We start from the raw sequence: 15237 nt of genomic DNA on the forward strand, positions 1-15237 counted from the left end.
GAGGGATGAAATAATATGTCCGCTGGCGTTTGACGTCTAATCTGACGAAATAGAATGCACTTGGTGTTTATAAATTATTCAAAAATTGGACGATAGCTTCTTATCTTATATTGCTCCTTCTTTCAGCCAACGCAGACATGCAATAGGAAACATATGTTCTATCCCTTTGTCAATCTCATTTTCTCAAGCACTAACGAATAACGAAGTAGAAAATTAAAAGTCCGTTTACTCCGTTATCTCGACAGGATAATGAATAACCAGGAAGCCCAAACCCGTCCAACAGACTGATTCACATTACACCTTGAAAATAGTATCTAGCCCCTCTGCCGACGGCACATGCTTCTTCAGCACCTCCTCAGTATCATCCCAAAGCCTCTTTTGCAGCCTAGCGCCGGTATCGCTGAGAACGAGGTCCCCGGGTCTACAGTTGATTAGCGGTCGACGGACTTTTAATAGGGGAGGGAAGATAAGGGAACATACGGCTTAATGTTTCCCTCGCTCATGTACTCCCCGTGACTCTCAGGCCCCTTGACGACGGCGGCATTGAGCACGAGACTGGCGCCCTGCTCGACGCTGCGGCCGACGTAGCGGTCGAACTTGCGGATGAGAAGGTTGCCGTCGCGGTGGATGCTGGTAGATGTTAGCTCTACTCTCACATGCATAAATAAATAAAGAAATAAATAAATATACGTGCCCCGTATCCACCGCGCCCGGATTGAAGTAGTTCACAATAACCTCTTCTCGAGATGTGCGCGCCGCCAACTCCCTTGCCCAGAACACATTGAGCAGCTTGGTCACACAGTACCGGTCCATGGCATCCTTGTACAGCTCCTTCTTGTTCAGCTCGTCCAACGGCTTATCGGCCGCCTGCTCCGCGAACTTGGTGAACATGTGCGTCTCGGCCGAGGTGAACGTGAGACGCGACGGGTGGCCGAGCTCTTTGGCCGTCTTCTTCAGCGTCGGCAGCAGTGTCAGAGCGAGGAGCGCAGTGGCCAGGTGGTTAACCTGCAGGCCGGTCTCGTAGCCATCCGTCGAGGTGGACCAGGCGAACTTGAAGACGCCGGCGTTGAGAAGTGCGATGTCGAGGCGGGGCAGCTGGGCCGCGCGTTTGCCTATGGCCAGCACCGAGTCGAAGGAGAGGAGATCCACGTCCCAGATGTCGATTGTGGCGGGTGCCGATGGGTGTGATTGTTGGATGGAGAGTTTGGCAGCGTCGCCGTTGGCGCGATTACGCACGGCGAGAATCACTTTCGCTGCTCCGCGCCCGACGCATTCTCGCGCGGTTGCCAGTCCCAGGCCTGTGTTGGCGCCTGTGATGAACACGGTCTGGCCCTTGAGGCTAAGGGATGCGGAGAGCGTGGGGATGGAGACAAATTGGCGGACGACGGAGCCGAGGAGAGTCATGCTGGCAGGAATGAAAGGTCAAAATGCGGAAGTACAAGGGAACCTAAGTGCAGGAAGTGCAAGTTAAGGGAAAGACACCCTCTAATAAGCAGAGCAATCCAGGTTCGGACCGGACGTGACTGGACCTCCGGGGCTAAAAGCATAAAGAAATCCAGGTATATGCTGTATTACTGTATCTTACCATACAGTTTCAGTGAGTGCTTATTTTGCACAAGTTGAGTTTTGTAAATTTCAGCAGGTGAGATGACTCGGGTCAGCCTTGACCTTCAGACAAGTGCTGACTCTGACTGTCTCACAGGAGGCTCATCCCAAGGATAGTCAATTACCGAATCAGCGGCATCTTCATGCTATATACGATGTCCTCTAGACACCGCCACCGCGGACATTTCTCAGCAGGGCAAGTAGAGTAGCCGTCACATCATATTATTCGTAAATACATGTTTTATTTCCAATTCTTTCCCGCTAGTCATGCAATCATTAGGCGGCCCGTCCCTCGCAACTCCACGTGTACCACTGACTGAGTGGTGGATAACATGATCGGCCTCAAGTATGATTGTTGAGGATGCGTGACTGAGGCAAATGACATCATTAGACAGCCTTGATTCTCGGCACCTAGGCTGTCTTCGAGATTACCGAGATCAAATTAGTAATTACCATGCCTAGGAACAGTACCGTTATATCTTCCGGATCGTTATTTGTCTCAACCATTCACTCAAGCGTAGTTACCCCGGGAATTTGGGTATCGGTAGAGTCAAGTGATGCAAATTTTAGTCGAGAGTACACAAATAATAACAGGGAAGGGCTGTGTTTGAGTTATGTATACAACCTGGACTGGAAGATGAGGGCTAAATCTTGAAGCCCTTAAATATCGTCGAAGTTCCCTGCTTCTATGAAGTGAATTAGCACGTTGCAGATGGCTGCTGGCTTTTGACCCAGGCATAATGTACTTAATAATGACGATAATGCCTGCATCTGAGTCACACTACCTGACCATAGACTGCATTTGTTCATGATATATGCTAGCTAGCTGGAGTATCTGCTCTCTACTGGTATGCCATGCAATTGGTTGATCCAGAAATTTGGACATTTTCTTGCCGGCATCGACACCACACGTTTCATTCCATACCTACATTGAAGTGCTCATTGTTGCGCCTCGATCAAGCAGCATCTGGACTATCTTTTCCTTACCTGGGGACGACGCGGCCTCAAGTGCAGTTCCATATTCCCCACCTGGGGCGTTAACATCGGCGCCTCGATCCAGCAGCAATTGCACTATCTCGGCATCAAACTCAGCCGCTGCTTCCTGAAGTGGAGTGGCGGTTCCTTGGGCGTTGATATCGGCGCCTCGATCCAGCATCAAATTAATTGCGTTTTTATTGCCGAAGTACGCCGCAGCCTGAAGTGGAGTGCCGTACTTCCCTCCTATGGCGTTGAGATTGGCACCTCCGTCTAGCAGCATCTGCACTATCCTTCCATTTTCAGTGTCATCCATCACTGCAGCTTGAAGCGCACTGCCGATATCTCCTTCAAGGATGTTGGGATCGGCACCTCGTTCTAACAATAACTGCACGACCTCTTCAGGTCCATCACGCGCTGCAAATTGAAGTGGTGTACAGTTCTCCTCTAAGCCTCCTCGAGCGTTGATGTCGACACCATGGTCCAACAGTACCTCCACACAGTCTTTCCTGCCTCCCATTGCTGCGGCTAGAAGTGCAGTGCCTAAAGGTCCTTCGGCGTCGGGATCAGCGCCTTTATCTAGCAGCATCTGCACGATCTTTCCAGTGCCTCCGGACGATGCAGCTTGAAGTACACTGCCATATTCTCCATCCGGGGCGTTGACATCGGCATGTCGATCCAGTAGTGTCCGCACTATGTTTTCATACCCTCCGTACGCCGCGGCTTGAAGTGGACTGCCATATGTACCTCCTAGGGTATTAACATCGGCGTGTTGATCCAGCAGCATCCACACTATTTTTTCATGGCCTCCGGTTGCTGCGGCTTGAAGTGCACTGCCTTCCCTTCCTATGGCGTTGACATCGGCATGCTGATCGAGCAGCATCTGCACTACCTTTTCATGCCCGTTAAGCGATGCGCCTTGAATTGGACTGCCATAACCTCCTTGTTCGGCATTCACATCGGCACCTGCATCGAGCAGAATTTGCACTATACTTTCATTGCCTCCGAGAGATGCAGCTTGAAGCGCGTTGCCGTAAAATCCTCCCGGGATGGTGATATCGGCGCCTCGATCCAGCAGCATCTTCACTATCTTCTCATGCTTTTGGAACGACGCCGATTGAAGTGCAGTGCCATACTTTCCTCCTGGGCCGTTGAAATTGGCACCCCGATCGAGCAGCACCTGGACTATCTTTTCGTGCCCGTGGAACGACGCGCCTTGAAGTGCACTGCCATAACGCCCTTCCTGAGTGTTGGCTTCGGGATCAGCACCCTGGTTCAACAACTCCTCCACGGCTTCGAGGAATCCCATCCACGAGGCTCGATGGATTGGAAGTTCACAACTTTCGGGAGTTGTCGACCATCTTTCGCCACGAGTCCCGAAATTGGATGCAATACGCACCCAGTTTAAGTAAACCGTAGGTTGAGTAAAGAGATGAGTAATCTTGGATTTGAGGCCTGGATCGAGTCAATCAATGTCCCCCGAAGCAGTGGCGTGAGTAGACCAGTTCTTGGAGGCATATAAAAAGAAAGGCCGTTCTGTCGCTTCCTCCGGGGTCAACTCTTTAGTCTGCTCCAGAAGATAGTCCACAGTTGCTGTCAAGAGAGATCTGTGGCCGTTAGCTGCCGAGAATTGGCATTCGTGGTGGCTACCCTCCTCCGAGACAATCAGGAACTCCTGCACCGAGAAATGAGCCAGCTGGATCTTCTCATCGGATAAACTGAGAAGGGAGGTCGTGCATATATTGACGACGTCATCAGGGTTATCTAGATTGGCCATCTCAGCAACTGTGTTGACTTCAAGCGTCGCAGGGGAAAGACAAATGAGCATGAGAATGTTTCGTGCCAGGGGAATGTCGTCCGGCTCAATGCTATTAAGGATTCTGCGATAGGTATCCTCCAAGTCTTTTGGAATTTTCTTGAGAGCTTCCTTTATGTCTTCGTCATCGCCAGTGCGGCGTTTGCGGCGTTTCTCAAGCGTCTGGATTTGCAACTCAGCCCAACGGAAACGCCTGGTCAAAAAGTAAGTTAGGGTTGCCTGGGGTTGAAATATTGGAGTGGAATGAGACGTAATTTACCGTTCCTCAGAGGTTACTAATGTATGGAAGATTAGTGCCTTGATTTCTTCACTGTATTTCTGTAGCGGATCTCGTGAAATTGCGGCGGTAACGAACTGTTTCACATCCTCAGCCAAATGGGCCTCTAGATCGACTGTAGAGAACTTCTCCAGCTCTTCTTTGATATCTGTCTCCGGCCGACTAGTAGCGAGGATGTGAACTTTATCCTTATGCCGTTCGAGAAGGTCGACAACAACGGAAAGAAGCGACTTTCTCTCACTGTCGGCAGTAGTATTGGCCGGACACTCATCCAAGGCATCGAAAACCAAGTAAACATGCCCCTGGTCAGGAATACTAGACAAAACATCATCAAGTACACCTAGTATGGTTTGCAAATTGGGCTCGCTTCCTTGGAGGTGATGTTTGTCCCATAACTTCACCAATGACGATGGCAGTGGGGACCGGCTCAACTGTCTAATCAGCGACCTGGCCATGGAATAAACACTTTTGGTCAAGTCGTCGCCGAAGTGGAAGTACCAGTAGGCGAGGTACTTGTAAGGATCCAATTCGCAGATCTCGCCAAGGTCATGAATCACAGTAGAGCTAGCAGCGGTTAGCGTTGACTCTCTTGCAAGGACAACTGGTAAAGATCTATGCCATACCAAAGGACGGATTTGCCACAGCCCGCTGTTGATAATCGTCATTAACCTAACAAGCGTCAGGGGGAGAATGATCTACTTACAGATGCCAGGTAGCCAAAGCAGGTTTCCTGGGGTGACCATCCAATTGGTATACTCCTGCGAATCAAGCAGCCAGATACCAGTGTCCCCAGTTCGTTTCTTTTGCAAAAAGTTCTGACGCCCCGAGAAATTGAACTCTGACATCCATTTGACCTGGTTCTCCTCCTCCACAGCTATAAGATCGTCAGCAATGCCGACTAATGGCAGACCATTAGGAACAGAACATACTCTTTGCTTTGTCCTCCAGCTTCCTTGTGGCTTCAAGGCTTGCATCAGTCTTTGCAAGATGCTCCTTTGCACGCTCTCGGTCACCTGTACTTGATCAGTCACCAACCTTTGGTCAGAATTGTTTTTTAGCTGAGTTACCAAGATTCGCAGCAAGCCCAATCCACTGGTCTGCAGCGGCTTTCTGCTCTGCGACTGCTACCTTGAGAGTTGACAAAGCCTGGTCCGTCAATGGGAAGATGCTCTTCCAGGTACGGACTTGGGGATGATTAGTCCAGAGTCTCCAAAATGTTTAATCTACAACAGGAGTTGACACGTACCCGCTTCATTCTCCTTCTCCGATTTTTTGATTTCAGCTGTGAATTGTAATATCGCTGAATAGGCCCGAAGCAGAGCCTCGTCAACATGCTTGTCGGTGTCAACCTCCTGATTTCTGTAGTGGGCATCAACAATTGCAAACCAGGACAGATTCTCGGTAAGATACGCAGAAGACTGGAAGATGGCATCTCGTCTGTCCAATCTGTTTTGAACAATCTGGGATTTGTATGAGTATCGCCATAACGTTTAACATGCTACGATATAGGTATGTAGAAACTCACACTCATTCCAAAAGAAATCACCGTCCATGCAGAAGATGCTGGTTGTTTTCACTCTATTAGCATATATTTACTTGGTAACGGATTGTCGAGGCCCAGATCTTACCGTGTCCTGTAGGATCAAAAGATACTGCCGTTGAAATTACGTCCTTGGCCTTCATTGCAGCCCCCAGGATTTTCATTGATGCATCACGGATATTGATATCATCTTTCTCCTTCCGGTGGATTCTGAGGCCGCCCTTCTGGAACTCCTTATACTTTGCAGTTGTAATATCAATCACACCCTGGATGGCGTCTGTGGCAGGTTTTCCATTCTCAGGTAACAAGTCCTGGCTAGAGCGATCCAATCCGTCATATGCTTCCTTCCATAGATTCCGTGGGGGTGGAGGTTTCTCCTTTGGCTTTCCAACAGGCTTTTCCACTGGCTCTTCCTTGGGCTTTTCCTCGGGTTTCCCCTGGGTCACATCCGTCAAAGAGGATCCCTGGTTGACACCGGTCGGCGCATTTTGACCATTCTGCGATTGGTGAAGTGGTCGGTTTGGGGAGGGATGATCGTCAGGATCGTTTTTGTCAGCGGAGCTGCAACAAAGCGCACGCAGGCCTCCCATGGTTTCGTGTACGTCCAAAGAGAAGCGTGTGGTATGTGTCAAGAGGAATGGGAATTCCGTGACTCTTCACTTACTTTCTCAGGGCATGGGATCTCGCGGGGAAGCTTTGACGTGGCTCAGCTCTTGGGTCTCCACTCTCTCTCTCCACCACAATGGCACGAACTGTTCAGCTAACACGGCTGGGAAATGAATCCGTGTCGATCACTTACGGCAAACTCGAGATCTGTGAACTCACTGGCGTTGCTTGTTCCCCACTCTTGTTGATCTGATGCTTCCTTCGTTGTTATTTCTTCGGGTTTGGTGTGGGAGTTGGTGGGCCTAAACCCGTACAACTGAGTTTGTTTATAACGACCAGCACTACAATACTGTACGGAGTATGCGCTAACCCGAGAGGCTCAAGGCAAGTATAAGGACCATCCGGTGCGAAGAGGAACTCGTGTATGGCAAACGAGCTCGATAATGACCGCCTTTTCTTAATCCCAAGCCTTCATGTTATACAGCACTGGACTTATGTCGAAAAGTGGCTGGGAGAGAACGTAGTGTCTTTACTTTTGGAAAACGCCAATTATTTCTGCTGAGACCATAAGCCAGACGGTGAAGACGCAGGTCTTTCCTACGGTTCCAATAAGGTCTTCGAGCGAGCATGGACTCTACTTGCTAGAGTCTGCCCCCGAATATTAACAGCTGATATCGAATCGCAGTTAGTGGGTCAGTCTGCAGAAGAACACTTGATGACACGGACTCAAACCCAATCCGCTGCTATCTCGCTGTTTTGCAATTTCGTTCGATCTCCACCATCTGTCTCACGCCCCTGCGGCGGTTCCCGATTTCGACCCTCGCAGAAGCCGTACTGGAGATCTTGAGGACGAAGAACTCGAATTATGTACGAGACAGATTGTTTTACTGAGGCAAAGAAAATGAAAATGGGAAGACTTCGTAACGCGTTGCTGCTCCATCGCGCGGCTCTCACTCTGACGGACGATGCTCCGTGGCCGTCCGCCTTGGATAACAAGTCTACTAATATCTTAGTTTAGTTATAAAAGCTTAGATATTAGTAGATTTAAATAATAATAGTACTAGGAATCAGTCTTCAGGCTGTACTTCGGCGTTTTAATACCCTTAATACTTGCCAACCTCGCGATGTAAGGACAGCAATTAATGTACACTCATGTGAGTGATGTAGTGTTCGAGCACTGTAGTCTCTCATTTTATATTGAGTACTGTGCAATTCAAGGCACTCAATGCTGCGTACTGGAACTATCTATGCTGGCATGTCTACTCAATGCCCTCGGTACCATCTTTGAGTGTAGGATATAAGACTTTCGGCCCGTCCTATTCTCTAGAGGCATTAGAAACTTGCGGAGCACGGGGACAGGCTACTGGGAGAGCGTCTACCAGCTGGAGTCAGTTCTCCATACGTGGAACTTGCGCTGTACATCTGGAACGACGCTAGCGGGGCTCTTTGGATCCAGCGCTTACATTAGTACTATACTAGAAATACCAAGACCTAGACATGATCAGGAGATATAATCCGGTCAATCGAGACTACTGATACCTTGGTTCATATAAAGTTAAGGCTATCAGGCCACCCGTCGTGCACTACCATAGTTTGCCACGAGATCCCAGATATTACCCACATATACACTTGGAGAGATAAGAAAACTATTATTAGATTTCCTATGTTTTTGGTCCTAAATAACCAGATCCGGCCATTAATTCAGAGTAGAATAGATAGTAATAGTATAGATACGAAGAGACTAGTACAGTCAATTGATATCATCGGCATTAGCCAGGACGGTGCTGCTGCTGCATACGCCCTCAGTGCTTCGTAACTTTCAGTCTAACACAGATGCGGGAGTCTCAGTGCGATACAGGCAGGCGCGAGAGGTAATAATATTTGTTTGCGAAGAAGCAGATCTGGTACACTCAATTATGAGTCGAGAACTTGGAAATGTTCTAGGCGTGGTGATCAGCTGAGGCATCTTGAAGTCATCAGACAGATTTGCAACACATGAATCGTTGCGGCTTTTGAGAGGCTGAAAGGCATAAATAACGCTAAACCTCCCACCAGGGTTTTGCTCTTTGTCTTGTATGATCAGGATATTGATCCCCTAACCCAAAGTTCTACCTCGGAAACAGTTATTATATCGCACACAATTCGATAGCAATATGCATATTGCCCCCTTTCTTACTTTCATTGGTGTAGTTGCTGCGGTGCAATGCAAGATTCGTGGCCCGGGCACAGCACAGGCCCGTGTCTGTCCCGCCAGAAATTGCGACCCATCGGGGCCAATAATCAGCACTGCGGGTAGTCTACCATCAAGAAATATCATCTGTATTTGGGATAATGGCGCAACCGTTCCCGGGGGGGGGGGTCAAATAAGTACGGCAAGTATTTTTTCATGATATACTCAGGTCGCTGACATGAGCTGGTGGTTCAAGGAAATGGGGCTATACAGCTCAAAAGAACTTTATTTGGTCAGGTAGGCTGGGTAACTGCAATCTTGGTGAGTGATAAAGTTATAATAATATTTGGCAGATCTGAGTTTCGCTGAAACTAAAATGATAATAGATCAAATCCCGAAATGCGTGGTGGGATTTGAACAACCGGGCCTAGGTCTCACGGGTCCTCCATAGGTATTGAGACACCAGAAACAACAAGGACCGTGCATTTCCGACAGAATTATATGGCTCGCTTTTGGACAAACTGGAATAGTATTGACAAAGGACTATTTTAGTATGAATTTATCATGTTCGCTTGACGGTCTTAGTTGTTTCCCTTTACCAGATTCTATCACCCATGATTCATCACTTATGGGGATTGATGAGTTTGGCAGCTAATACTCTTCAAAAGTAACAGGTTTTATGTGAAATAGTTATTATAGTTTTATATGCATGGATTCACAATTTAACCTATCATATAGAGGTAACCATCCCAGAAGGGTCTCATACCCTTGTAGGTAGACTGCGTGACTAATTTAGTTCTGTATCAACAGTTAGTTGAAATGGCCTGGGGTTCCCCAGAGCTCTGCCTTTCACATACCCAAGTAGACGCGCAACGAGCTCGCCGCTTCATCCACGCTCGCCAGTGCCCAGAAAAAACCGGCCAAACATCACAGCTCGCAGAAATGCCCAGATGAACGCCTTGAGTATGGCCGGGCACGTAGAGCCAGACCCGACGTAGCTGCCGAGCGTACTTCTGTCTGTATGGAGATATTTGGCAATAGCGGCCTGGCCCTCGGGGGAAACGAGCAGGTTGTTCTCCTTACATTCACCGTACACAACTGCAAAGTCACGAATCAGCAGTCTCAGCCGCTGGGTCTGGGTTACCATCTCGCTGTTCTCAAGCTGACTTCGCGCCTGGCGCGTCTTCGCTGCGTCGGCATTGTCATCCATCATTGCGGACTGGAGCTGCACCTGCCAGTACCTCGCGTCCTCTGTACTACTCTGCAGCGCGATCCTTGCCTTCTCATGACTCTTCTTCTCTTCCATGTACTGTTCATGCCAGTGGTCTGCATCGTCGTTTACATCCTGCATTTTCTCCTGGACCTCGCGCGCCTTCTGCCGCTCTTCATTGACCTCTCTCTCGAGCTGAGCGCACCGTCTGCGCCACTCGTCGATCAAAGCTAGCTGCTTTGTTTCGGACTGTGTACCTCGTTCTGTCGAAATACCTCGGTTTGGAGGGATCGATGTCCCTCTCTGCTGCGTTCTGCCCTCCACGCGTGGTACACCGGCACTTCCAGGCCTGGAGGGAGGGTTTGGGATGTGATGAGCGTTGGGGGAAGGATGTGGAGACGGCCTCCCATCTGGATAACTACCTGGGATTCTCCCTTCGTTATTGATTGCCCCGGGAGTTGCCCTAGGTGGGCCTTCGCTGCCTTGAGGACTGCGATGAACCGTATTGACTTCGCTCATTGTGCAAGAACAATAAATAAGCCCGGACAGAAGAGAAAGGATAGAGGCAGGTTTGCTCTTCGACAGTAAAAAAGCGGGTGACGGGGTTCTCTTGGTCAGACGGAGAATACAAGAATCAAGCGTGAGCTCTTCATCATCTGGAGCAGATCTTGGATATTATAAGTTCGTAACTGTTGCTGTGCCCGTTTAGCTAGTGTGCTAATAACCTGGCACTAGTAATTTGCATACCGCTGGCTTATTCTGTTTGCTTCCAGTAGGGGCAATCATGACAGGGTCATTTGATGAGGGTTCGAGGACGCGAAAGGCTGGCGAGCAGCGCAAGGCTGGAGAATAGCCTGGGCAGAACGCTGCAATAGCTAATATCGGTAGTGGCAATTAATTGCAAGGCTACCACAATCTTTAAGTCCTCTCGTTCATACCCGCAAGATCAAGGAGCGAAGCTCTCCACCTGTCTCCGTGCGCCACCACTTCCCTTATCGTGCTCTAACTATATCGCCGCAATGCCGAGGGACGACGGGGACGGATTCATGACGCGGTCGTCGGAGGTGCGAAAGGAAGGGAAGTTCAGGGGCCTCATGAACAGGTTGAGAAAAGAGAAGAATGCTGAATTCCATAACTGCCTTGTCATCGGCCTCGACTTCGGAACAACGTAAGCACTGGAGACAAACCGTCACATCCCCCACAATATGATTGACAAACTGATCATCCTGCTGTGACAGATACTCTGGCGCGTCGTGGATCACGATGGCGGATTTTGGCAAGGACGATATTAACATCATCACGCGATGGCCAGGAACGACACACGAGGAAGCCAAAACACCCACCAGACTGTACTACGAATTCGAAGGCGACGCGCCGCTGTGGGGATTCGAAGTCCCAGCGCATCTAGACGCCATTGAGTGGTTCAAGCTGCTACTCCTGCGCGACGAGGACATGTGGGATTCGCTGAGGGCCTCGGACCACATAATGCGCGCCAGGAGGATGCTTCGCGAGAGTCGCAAGACTGCGCAGGACTGCGTTGCGGACTATCTGCGTGCCTTGTGGGAGCATACCATCTCCGAGATCCTGAAGGTGCGCAAGAAGTACTTGATCGAGGCGCTGCAGTTCCATGTAGTCCTCACGGTCCCTGCCATCTGGAAGGACTACGCCCGCACCTCGATGACAGAGGCAGCCAGGAAGGCTGGAATCCTGGATCCCCGGCGCGCTGGCGAAACGACTCTAACCTTTGCGCCTGAGCCTGAGGCGGCGGCCCTGTCATCGCTTATTGAGCGTATGGGGTGCCTCGACGATGACGATGTCTACTTGATCTGCGATGCTGGGGGCGGAACTGTGGATGTCATTACCTATAAGATTGGAAGCACAATGCCACTGCGGCTTCACGAAGCGGTCGAAGGTGCCGGTGAGCTACTCGGATTTACCTACTGAAGTACACTCAGACTGATTGTGCTTCCTCGATGCGAAACAGGCAGCGTCTGCGGCGGTATATTCATCGACGAAGACTTTAAAATCCAGCTGAGAAACCGTCTTGGCCGCAAGTTCTCGATGCTCAGTGCGGTTGATATCAATCGAATACTAAAGGCAGAATGGGAGTATTCCATCAAGCCACAGTATTCGAAAAGAAACGGCAAAGCTGAATACCTTGTCTCCCTTAACAAGACTCCCCTAACAGGGGCCGATCTCAACGACACCAGACCCGGCTTGCCGCCTATAAGGGACGGCTACATTCGTTTCTCCAAGTATGCTCTAGGTGTTGTCTATACGCACGGTTCCTTCTGACTGGATACGCATTACAGCTCGAACATCGGGCAGGCGTTCACCAACACTGCTGTGCCGGGACTTGAAAAGCTCCTTGACAGCCAGATTAAAAAGGCAAAAAATAAGGGCCTTAAGGTAGAGGTAGGCGATATCCTACTGCTGCTATTTCTCCCATCGCTTACCATACTTCCAAGGGTATTATTCTCGCCGGTGGTCTGGGCTCCAGCCGCTTCTTGTATGAACATTAGAACAGCGATATTCCGGTGGTGGAATCGAGATCTGGCAGTCTACTCCTGACAGGACGTAAGTCTCCAGACGAGCCCTTTGGCTACTCAATTAAGGACGTATATTCATGAACTGACCGGTCCACTAGACGCACTGCTATATGTCGCGGTGCCATCCTCAAAGGGCTTATGGACGCTCCCCTGGAGAATCGGGTCGAAGACTACTCCACCCCCAGTGTCCTGTCTACTATTTCCAGAGTGAGTCTCGGCATTCGTGCAAACGTTCCATGGGACCCTTCAATACACAGCAAAAAGGACAAATGGTACTATCACCAAGAGGGCACCTACAAGGCTAAGCGAAATGGATTGGTATCTTAAAAAGGTTTGTCCTTCCTTCGTTCTTTCTATTCCATTCCTCTTCGCAATTCATGCAGAACGACTCTGAGCCCGAGGTTGACCTACCGCAGGGGGAAGACGTTGCTAAAGCACATCCCATCCGCAAGGAATACTATAGCCTCTACGAGGACGAGGATGAACTTAAGGCCGATGATTTCAATATCACCATCTACCAATATGATGGCGATTCTCCACCCGTGAGGTGGAATGAACGGCTAGGCGAGCTATGCAAAATCACCGGGAAGCTCTGGTGCTGTGAGTATAGTGAGCTTAAGGATTTCAGGGGCAAGGGGGGGAAATGGTATAAGCGGTTGGACTATGCGCTTGAGATGGTCCCATCCGGTGCGTCTACGCTGTTCACTATCTATTATGGGGAGACCAAAATCGGGTCAGGGCAGGCGGAGATTCAATACCAGTAGCCTGATAAGCTATATTACTATATATACTCTATTATTCCAGCAGCCGCTCTTGCACTTGAACACTTTTAACGGAGTCTTTCTAAAGAGAGGTTTATATTGTCAAGCCTGGACTAGGGGTTATTATAGTCTTTTACTATCCTAGGAAGAACCCTCTTTTCTTATATTTACTGAAGTCTATCGCCAAGGGACCTGGGATATCCCCAATGGAGGCCCTGGTTAATGCGTTGGCGGTTGCAATCGGATAGAACGGATCGTAGAGCGCAGCGAATCTGTCGTGATTGAAAGGGATCCTCGGAGCTGTCTGGATTGAGTAGATCATAAACTATCCCACTCCCAGGCTAGGTTTTGTTCTAAGACGAGATATTGAACAGGACCTCGATCCACTGGATTTCAAGATACGCAGCAGAGCCGACACTCATCTCTCCCGACCACACGCCACCATCACTCCACTGCCCGGGTTAGAGAGGCAAAGTACAGTATATCGATGCAAACTCACCATATTCAATATCACAGAGCTCGGACTCCGCGGTATCCCATATATCTTCGTCTCAGCCAGCTCCTCGTTCAGATACCAAGCACTAAGGTCAGGAGTCCAGTCCAAACGGTGGTCATTCCACTCCGACCACACGGCTCCATTCTGCATGACAGCATCAGTGGAAGCCTCGGGGATCTCATTCCCATCTGAGTCTAGACCGGGCTGGTTCGTGTAGCGGATGTGGTTTGTAGGATCCCGAGTCAGGATTTCAATATCGCTTTCGTTGTCATCGTCGAAATAGGTGAAGATGCCGGCGCAGGCTCCGGACTCGCCGCGGACTCTGGCCCGGACGCGAATGGAGGCATGGAGAATGTTGGAGAGTTTGCTGTCTATTTCGCCCGCGGAGACGAAGTCTTTGTTGCGGTAGGCCCGGAGGACGAGGTGGGTTTCTGAGGTGTCTCCGTCGCGTTCTAAGCAGGAATATCAGTGTGGATATACGGTATAATTGCTGAAGAGGATTCCGTACGGATGTAAACATTCTGATTGCTGTACTGCTTTCGCAAAGGCGTCTCATCCCCCGCTGGTGAATCCCAGGTCTGGATACCCCAGTCGTTGACAAAGGCGTCAGAGCTAAGATATCCGGGCTGGACAGGAGCTGCAGAAGACTCCTCATCACTGGTGATGTTTGACGGCTCGCTGCTGTAGAGATTGCCCGTATCATCCAAGGAGCGAAAGTCATGGAAGAGGCGATGGGCGTAGGTAGCCTCTGCACCTCCAGTAGTCGCGTGGTAGGCAGATTGCGCCCCTACGGTGCCTGCCAGGAGAATCGGAATCTTCAGGAGCGAAATCATGGCAGAAATTGTTGTTCGTGTTTCTGGGTCCGGGGAGCTGGGGTATTTATATTGCAGCAGAGTCTGTTTGGGCCGCCGAATGGCCCCAATATGAAACAGTTTCCTGATTTAGTGGAGACGCAGGGTTGCATTTGTATCCTCACGGCCAGTAAGGAGCAATGAAATCTCGAGGGCACAGTCGACAATTAGAGGCCTAGGTATTCTGGCCAGGGACTGCCTCCTCAGTAATGAATTCGCGGCGCTAACATTGGGTGTCTGAATGGTCTCCAGCCTCAAGTGCCAGCACCACTGTGCAGGTGGAGCCACCAGTTATCGTTAGTGTCAGCAAATCCTATTTTAGACTTTTAGCCTTACGGCGTAGCCAGTAAGCAGCGTAGAATGCTGACGATGTCGTCCAGG

At 49.8% G+C, this 15237-nt stretch overlaps 6 protein-coding genes across 6 annotated transcripts; 2 read left to right on the forward strand and 4 right to left on the reverse strand.

Annotated features, from left to right (window-relative positions):
- Positions 1–294: 294 nt before the first annotated feature.
- On the reverse strand, positions 295–1404 carry ASPSYDRAFT_62053 (uncharacterized protein; the record flags this gene model as incomplete). The annotated part of the gene is made up of 3 exons (XM_040850070.1): positions 295–421; positions 481–630; positions 695–1404. The coding sequence occupies 3 exons, from the start codon at positions 1402–1404 to the stop codon at positions 295–297; spliced, it is 987 nt and encodes a 328-aa protein (XP_040697236.1).
- A 2641-nt stretch (positions 1405–4045) lies between these two features.
- On the reverse strand, positions 4046–6803 carry ASPSYDRAFT_94637 (uncharacterized protein; the record flags this gene model as incomplete). The annotated part of the gene is made up of 9 exons (XM_040853000.1): positions 4046–4589; positions 4656–5237; positions 5297–5321; positions 5377–5547; positions 5603–5686; positions 5741–5857; positions 5920–6133; positions 6199–6236; positions 6302–6803. 9 exons carry the CDS (start codon positions 6801–6803, stop codon positions 4046–4048), a joined length of 2277 nt encoding a protein of 758 aa, XP_040697237.1.
- A 2097-nt stretch (positions 6804–8900) lies between these two features.
- ASPSYDRAFT_50937 (uncharacterized protein) lies at positions 8901–9729 on the forward strand. Its single transcript, XM_040848186.1, has 2 exons — positions 8901–9186; positions 9246–9729. The coding sequence occupies exons 1-2, from the start codon at positions 8973–8975 to the stop codon at positions 9356–9358; spliced, it is 327 nt and encodes a 108-aa protein (XP_040697238.1). The 5' UTR covers positions 8901–8972; the 3' UTR covers positions 9359–9729.
- Positions 9477–10871, reverse strand: ASPSYDRAFT_530206 (uncharacterized protein). The gene is made up of 2 exons (XM_040848599.1): positions 9847–10871; positions 9477–9787 (listed from the first exon to the last, which is right to left on the reverse strand). Exon 1 carries the CDS (start codon positions 10716–10718, stop codon positions 9876–9878), a length of 843 nt encoding a protein of 280 aa, XP_040697239.1. The 5' UTR covers positions 10719–10871; the 3' UTR covers positions 9477–9787; positions 9847–9875.
- Positions 10872–11129: 258 nt separating this feature from the next.
- ASPSYDRAFT_82366 (Hsp70 family protein) lies at positions 11130–13512 on the forward strand (the record flags this gene model as incomplete). The annotated part of the gene is made up of 7 exons (XM_040851146.1): positions 11130–11367; positions 11438–12117; positions 12184–12454; positions 12512–12614; positions 12668–12708; positions 12847–13066; positions 13165–13512. Exons 1-7 carry the CDS (start codon positions 11219–11221, stop codon positions 13510–13512), a joined length of 1812 nt encoding a protein of 603 aa, XP_040697240.1. The 5' UTR covers positions 11130–11218.
- Positions 13433–15096, reverse strand: ASPSYDRAFT_50939 (glycoside hydrolase family 16 protein). Its single transcript, XM_040848187.1, has 3 exons — positions 14514–15096; positions 14009–14457; positions 13433–13961 (listed from the first exon to the last, which is right to left on the reverse strand). The coding sequence occupies exons 1-3, from the start codon at positions 14836–14838 to the stop codon at positions 13863–13865; spliced, it is 873 nt and encodes a 290-aa protein (XP_040697241.1). The 5' UTR covers positions 14839–15096; the 3' UTR covers positions 13433–13862.
- Positions 15097–15237: the final 141 nt, after the last annotated feature.

The sequence above is a fragment of the Aspergillus sydowii genome, assembly GCF_001890705.1.
Source record: "Aspergillus sydowii CBS 593.65 unplaced genomic scaffold ASPSYscaffold_16, whole genome shotgun sequence".
Taxonomy (NCBI): domain Eukaryota; kingdom Fungi; phylum Ascomycota; class Eurotiomycetes; order Eurotiales; family Aspergillaceae; genus Aspergillus; species Aspergillus sydowii.